The 7,500-nt window shown below is 36.7% G+C and overlaps 1 protein-coding gene across 1 annotated transcript in view; it reads left to right on the top strand.

Moving 5' to 3' along the window:
* The window catches only part of LOC137975915 (malectin-A-like), a 37,967-nt gene that overhangs the window by 390 nt on the left and 30,077 nt on the right, over positions 1–7,500 (top strand). The window contains exon 1 of the mRNA XM_068823126.1: positions 1–17. This exon is cut by the window's left edge and continues 390 nt beyond it. Coding sequence (XP_068679227.1) covers positions 1–17 — 17 coding nt within the window. The remainder of the gene's footprint in view (positions 18–7,500) is intronic.

Consider the following 7,500-nt stretch of genomic DNA (forward strand, 5'->3'; position numbering starts at 1 on the left):
AAGGTCCAAGACTCAAGGTAAGCTGTCTGTTTAATTATAATACACGTGCTTGACCAACCAAAATTTACTCTCTCTCCCGGTATAGTTTAGCCCAAAACCTTTTAAAACACAAATGAAGCAGTAGTACTCGTAGACACTAACTTAAAATGTGCAGTAAATCGGAAACCTCGACTTCAGGCCAAGTATTTTATACTCTTAATCTTACCGGTGATTAATTTACTTAATAGTGAGTCGTGGAAGGGTACGTCGATGAAATGATCTTGAATTTGTTTTTACAAAACATCTGGTCATTTGTCCCAATGGAAAAGGAGAATGGGTTTATATCATTGTTCTCATGTTGAGAATATTGACATTAAAATTAAATATAACATTTATTTGTAAACAGGAAATGCAATGTATTGTTGTTCTCATAGCTGAAAATGCAGGTGTTAATTGAGTACATGAACTGTAACTTTGTTTAGATTGAAATTTTTTTTCACCTTTTGGTTTCGTCCAACACCAAGCGGATTTTCATTGAGTAATTCCCATCTGGCATGTTTTAAATGCTGATGCAGGAAAGCTAAAGCAAGAGTTTCTTTTCTGCCCCTTAAAATCAGGCAAAAACTAATATCCTGGGTGGCAGAGGAGTCTTTTTCAAAGGTCATCGAGAGAGTGCTATGGGAGTTGGAGGCAATGACCAAGGATTGAAAAAAGAGAGTCTCACTTTCAAGCAGGAACGAATCAGTTTAGATTTCTCGTCAAAACAGTTTTGGCCTGCTAAGATGCCACCTCTTCTCAGGTGACTCAAGAAAGTGTATCACTGAACATTTCTGGAAATTGTCATTACAATTATGTTTCATAATTTTGGAGCATTTTTAAAGATACTGTATAGATTTTAGGTTGCATGAAGTGTGATTTATTTCAGGAGAATTTGTTTTCTGAAAAGCAGAACTTCATTGTTCATTACGAGTGTCTAAAAACAGGTTTTGGTAAACAATGATATCATTGTTTAAAGTACGCTTCAAAATGCTAGAATACGTCCTTACCATGTTTCATCAAGAAAGACCTCCATTGCCATTGGTGTGCTCTACTTTTTCTCGCAAATTTAGATGAGTCAATTCCAGTACTCGAAATTGGCAGTCTTCCGGTCATCCTGTCGTCCCAGAAAACCAGAAAGTTTACCGGGCAACTATGTTTTGGTAGAATAAAAAGCTTGGTTGCCCAAAGAAAAAAAAAACAGACAACCCAAATTAATTACCCGACTCACTTGTCGCTTTTCTGTTGGCAATATCCAATATTAGTGTGATGGTTTCAATAGAGCTCCAATTAATTTGTCACAGCTGAGCATTTTCCTGTGTTTTGAGTATCTGTAGCTTTTGCAAAACATTGTCACATTGCAAAGTGTATGGGATGGCGATCGAAGACTCCAAACCTTAATTTAAACCCAGACTTCCACAAAAAGCATAGGCACATACTATGAATTATGAGATACTCAAGCTCCAACACCATGTGATAGTAGGGAACTAAAGCGACGATGGCGACGGCGACGAATCACTTCGTGACTATTTCAAATTTTTTAATACGACTAGGGTGTGGAATTTCCTAAAAAAATACACTGGTCGGAACGGCACCTAATTTAGCAGAGAAAATGAAAATTTATCCTCAAGTGTTGTGTTGCTGGTGATGTCAACGAAATTGTCAAAAGTAAAAAACGCACATGCAGGGTGTGCAAAGCTATTGTTTTTGCATGCTAAATATGCAAATTTGTGACGTTCTTGCCAATGTCAGCACAGCGTGTATCGTAGGGGGTTTCCTAATGGGCAACCAAGCACTTATCAGGGCAACTAAATTTAGGGGTTTAGTTGGCCAGCTTTTGAAACAGGGACAACCTGGAATGTTTTTAATTTTGAGCACTGCAATTCCTTCTCTCGCTGTCAAACTTCATCAATAAACAAATGTAACTACAATTAAAATAGGTCTTTTTGCATTGTCAAATCTTTTTGCATTGTCAAAGCCGTTATTCTGTATGTGGAGGCATTGAAGCAACATATGGACCATATTATGACGAAAACCAGTTTTTTCAGTTTATCCAATCAGAAACTGTCTCAAATGTAATGTCCAATCAGTGAAGAAGTTGAATTTTTCTACTGATTTCCCAATTGGAATTGAAGCAGGCTCGTGCCACCAAAGGTATTTTTTTCCCAGTCCTTGGTCATTGCCTCCAACTTGTGTGGCACTTTCGTAGAGCTTTGAAAGAAAATTCCTCTGGCAGAGTAGCAAAAACTCAAATTCACAAAATTTGAGAAATAAAGGAGTCAGTCACTCACAAGGGTCAATAGGTTACATGTAATTTGATATTTCTTGTTTGGACTCTTGCTTAAAAGTTATAATAATAATAATAATAATAATAATAATAATAATAATAATAATAATAGTAATAACTATTTAAACTGCTAAAAATGTATCAGTTTGTTAAAAACAAACTCGTATTAATACATGAGCAGATAAATATAATATTTCTGAACTACATAACAATGATAATAAAGGGTAAAATACAATCATATCACATACAATCAAAATCAACTATTTAAATATTATATTAACAGATAAAAAAGGATAGCAATAAGAAATACAATATTTAATTTACCGTGCATCTATGACTTAATTTGTCCAATTTTAGCAAAAAAAATATAAGGCTTCTTTGAATGATGAAAAGGTTGTAATTGATCTTATCGATTTTGGTAAATCATTCCAATCCTTCGCTGCAGCATATTGAAAAGTTTTTTGTCCAACTGTTGTATTTGCTTTAAATAAATGTAGCGTAGTGTTGTATCTGAGATCTCTCCTGTGCAGACTTGATCGCCAAGGTAGATAGCCTTTTAGTTGGTTTGGACAGTTATAGTCATTGATGATTTTATAGTCCAACTGAAATCTCAGAGAACACCTTCGATTTTTTAATGTTAACAGTTCCAATTTACATCTCATACTCTGAGTGCATGAAGTCCTGTTAGCTTTGAGTATGGTGCGCATAACCTGATTTTGGAGCCTTTCTACGCTGTCTATCATTGAATTTGAACACTCCATCCAAACAGAACATCTGTAATCAAAGATTGGTAGCATCGTTTGTTTATAGATATTCAATATAACGCTTCTAGTCAGGAAACTAGAAAGTCTGTTTATAAGATGGATTTTTGGATACGTTCTTTTTAGCATATATGAAAGATGCTCTTTCCAAGCCAAGGTACTATCGACGTAGACACCAAGATATTTATAGTTTAAATATGTAACTTCCTTGAGACGATGATCGTGAATAAAGATATTTCAATCATTAGAGTTTCTGAGACTTCTTTGACTTCCAATCTTCATGACTTCTGATTTTGCTGGGTGTACAACCATCTCATTACTTGATAACCACGAGCTAATGTTGTCAAGATCTCCATTAATACAATTATTAGATGCTTTGTTGATATCCCCATCACTGTAATGGATTTCAGTATCGTCAGCAAACAAAGCACAACTTGAGTGTTTCACTGCTGATGTAACATCATTATAATGTGCGCAGAAGAGAGTTGGTCCTAAGATGGACCCTTGTGGGACCCCATGTCAAAGTGCTAAAGATTTAGATTCTGTTGAGTTGCAAGTTACATATTGTCTACGATTATCGAGGTAGTTCTTAAACCAATGAAACAAAGAGCTGGACACACCTGCAGATTCCAACTTGTACAAGAGTAGATTATGATTTATAACATCAAAGGCTTTTCGTAGATCCAGAAAAGCAGCAACAGCTACAGTAGAACCCAGGTAACTTGAACTCCCCCGCTAACTCGAAATGAGTCTCAATTCCCTTGGATTTGACCCAACTTTTCAGTCATTTTGACTCGGTTAACTCGAACTCGGATAACTGAAAAAACCGGCTAACTCGAGCTAAATTTCGTTTCCCTTGATCAAAATTTACCCCGATGACTCGAATTTCAGGCATTAGCAGAAAGAATCTTCAGGAGCTCCCTACGACAACCGACACTGCATTCATTTTTTGTGCCTAAGCAATAACAACATAACGGATAATAGAACAACTCAGACGCAAAAGGGAACATAAATTAAGTGTATTAAATAAACATTTAGTATTGCATTGTCGGAAGGATACATAATCCTTACAGTTATTACAAAATGTATTAGTTTCCCTTGAAGTAAGTTTCATTTGCACTGTATTGTATACCGAAGTGCTGAAAACCAATACGCTGGACAATTGAATATTTTAATCGACCCTGATAACCCGAAACCCCAGTAATTCGAACAGTTTTTCGTTTCCCTTCAGAGTTTGAGTTACCAGGGTTCTACTGTATTTGTTTAATTACATCAGTCATAACAGTCATACTATAGTACATGATAAGAAACCTCTCGCTTTGCATGCTTGGCATCAGTGCAATGGAGCCTTGTTCAGGTGAAAGTTAGCATAGCATGACCATGTACCAGTCACAAATAGAGCTTTCTAACTTAACCCATTGACCCCTGGGAGTGAGACTTAACAGATTTTACTCTCTCTAATGCCAGAAAAGTAGAATAAAAGTATAAAGGTTCAGTTCGGGATGATAATGTAAGTTATTTTGCTTGAGAGAAAGGAAAATTTGAACCCTTTGTTGTTGCACAATTCTGAATGTGCAATATTATATATATGAATTTTTTGTATGATTTGGGTACTCTTGAGTCCTTTCAGTTAATAAGTTTTAGAACTATTGATAAACAAATCATCTCCTTGCATAATTTTTGTAGTTATGTTTTCCTTTTAATTCCTTGGATGAATGAATTATGTACAATCAACTATGTGTGGAGAAAAAACTCACGGCCCTAAACATTGGATTGAAACAAATATCATTCAAGTTGCTGCAGCTAAAATTGGAAGTGATGGAATTGAATCATCAAGTGCCTTTCATGTAATGTACATTGATGCTAATTAGTTTGATATCCATGATATCCTAGGGTTTGGTATTGCAGCTTTATTAGGGTTGTGCTTGAAGACAGTGAAAATCTGGTTTACTACCAGTACTGTACAAACAACTGCTTGAGATCAACTAGTCCACAAAAAGAGACAATAATAATAATAATAATAATAATAATAATAATAATAATAATAATAATAATAATAATAACAGTAATTTAAAGCTCACGATACAACTTTTTAAAGACAAAAGTTGTATTGTGAGCTTGAAATTTCTGTTAATACTGTTATTGTCATGAAGTTATGGCAATGTTAAATACTGGTAATAATAATAATAATAATAATAATAATAATAATAATAATAATAATAATAGACAAGACAGTGTTATTCACAATATTTGTTTTATAGTCAGATCAATCCAAGGCTGCTGCCTAAGAAAGCAACAAGGTGACTCAAAGCACATGGCAATGCCCCTGCAAACCTCCCTGGAGTACCCCCCTCCACCCACCCTTTCTTAGGAGAAACCACCATATTCTTCTTTTTCTTTGGTAATGCAACGAAAGCCCTTACCAATATTTAACACGTTTACAAGTTAAAGAGTCATTTCTTTTTGGGAATTTGCTTAGCTGCAATGCTGTCCAACCATATTGCTTTTTTCATCGTACTCTCCAGCTGGGATCAATTTTACAAGAAGGTGTAGATGAATCACCCTGTGACGAGTTAGGCACCCGTTTGGGCTACTCATTCAGAAATTTTGTTGCCCACGTTCACAAGTAAGGTGCCCCAGGCAACCGGGCGATCGTTAGGCAGTAGCCTTGGGATCCAAATGCCACAATCACTGTTCACAGTTTTCATCTGATAGCCAGCCAATAGCATTATGTTTCTGCTGACAAATCAGTTCACAGACAGAGTGCAGTATTATAGAATCAACTGACATAAAAAATGGTAACTTGACTGTGAAGATGCTTTCTTCTCAGATTGTCCAAAACTCAGTCACAAATACATAGCAGACCTTCTTATTAAGACAAGTCAGATACCATTTACCCAAAAAATCCAGTTCCATCAAAGTACACTAAGTTAAATCTGAGATGCTTGGATATTTTCATCAAACACTAGGTAGCTTTGAGGTGGCCGAACAATATTTCTGCGGCTAGCGAAGTTGTTTAAAGGCCAGCATGGCTTTTAAAAAGCAAAACGAACATACCGGGGATTGTGTTACATTTTTAACGGAAGGATACCGATACATTAAAAGGGGAGAGAACCGCATATTCACTGATTGCATGTTGTTCGGAATCCAAGGAAACCAGCTAAATACATGACATGCGCAGTTGCCTGAGAAATTGAGACTGAGTGCTTTTGTAGAAAAATGCCAATTTCAAACGACTCAGTCGTTAGAATTCAAGAAATTTGGGGAAAAAAAGTTCAGAAACAATGTGAATGATCTATGTAAAAAATACGGAACATGGAGTGAAAAGGATACACGGCGAATTACAAAAACTGTGTCAAAACTTTATTAGAACATTGTTGACGTACAGGATTTTATTTGAATTCATAGTTTATGTGTATATTTTATGTGAATTCATAGTGGGCAAACTAAAGACTGGATTTTTTTAAGCATTGTTTTTAACCAGTCCTGTTGCCACAGCAACATAACCCAAGCATAAATAGGTAAAAAACCATGGTGAATTGGGCATACATTGTAGGTACATGTACTTGAAAACTGTGTTCGGCCAACTTTAGTTCAGCACCCACCCTCCACTTTACTGGAGGGTGGGTGCTGTAAAGGTAGCAAGAGAGGGGGAGCACTTTCCTAATCAGCAAGGAGGTCACCATTGCAACCGAACCACAGTCCACCTCCCAGGGCACCCATCAACACATTACTGAGATCAAGTGGAATTGTATACTTACCCTAAAACATGGGAGGGAGGGAAAAGCAAGTGAGTAAGCAACAAGGTGGTTCAAGCCAAAGCACATGGTAATGCCCCTGGAAACCTCCCTGGAGTCCCCCCTTAGGAGAAACCACTGCATTAGCTTGGTTTTAACTTTGCCTAAATGATGTTTAGCCTCATAATAGGCTATATTCTGAAGTATTTCCTGCTTGAGGACTACCATTGTGATGCCTGTGCTTTTAATGATACATATACAGTGCTCGACTGTAATGTTTTTGATCACTTGCCCTAAGACTACTTGAACTGAAAATTTACTAGTCCTGAGCAAATCTCTGGTAGTCCTTCCTGATTGCAGCATGGCAATATTATTTGCAATATCTTTTCGCCATCTTTGTAAAATAACCCAAGGAAAAGTGTTTTCCATTCAGGGTGGAAATGCCTGACTTTAATGGTTCGATCCTCTTGATCATATGAAGATTTCTTGGTCGCTTCATTGCTCTTGCTCTCTTTTGTCTCCAATGTCTTTTCTGCGTCTCCACTACCCTCTTTATGGCGTCTGTTTGGATAATCTCTGTTGCTAGAACTCTCACTTCATGATAAGAACACGGGCAGTCAAGACAAAGATGGTGGGCTGGGAGTTCTTTAGTGCCCAGTCCCAACCTCAGCTTTGTTTAGTCTTCTTCTCGCCTCAGTCC

The sequence above is a fragment of the Montipora foliosa genome, chromosome 11 (assembly GCF_036669935.1).
Source record: "Montipora foliosa isolate CH-2021 chromosome 11, ASM3666993v2, whole genome shotgun sequence".
In the NCBI taxonomy this organism is placed as follows: Eukaryota; Metazoa; Cnidaria; class Anthozoa; order Scleractinia; family Acroporidae; genus Montipora; species Montipora foliosa.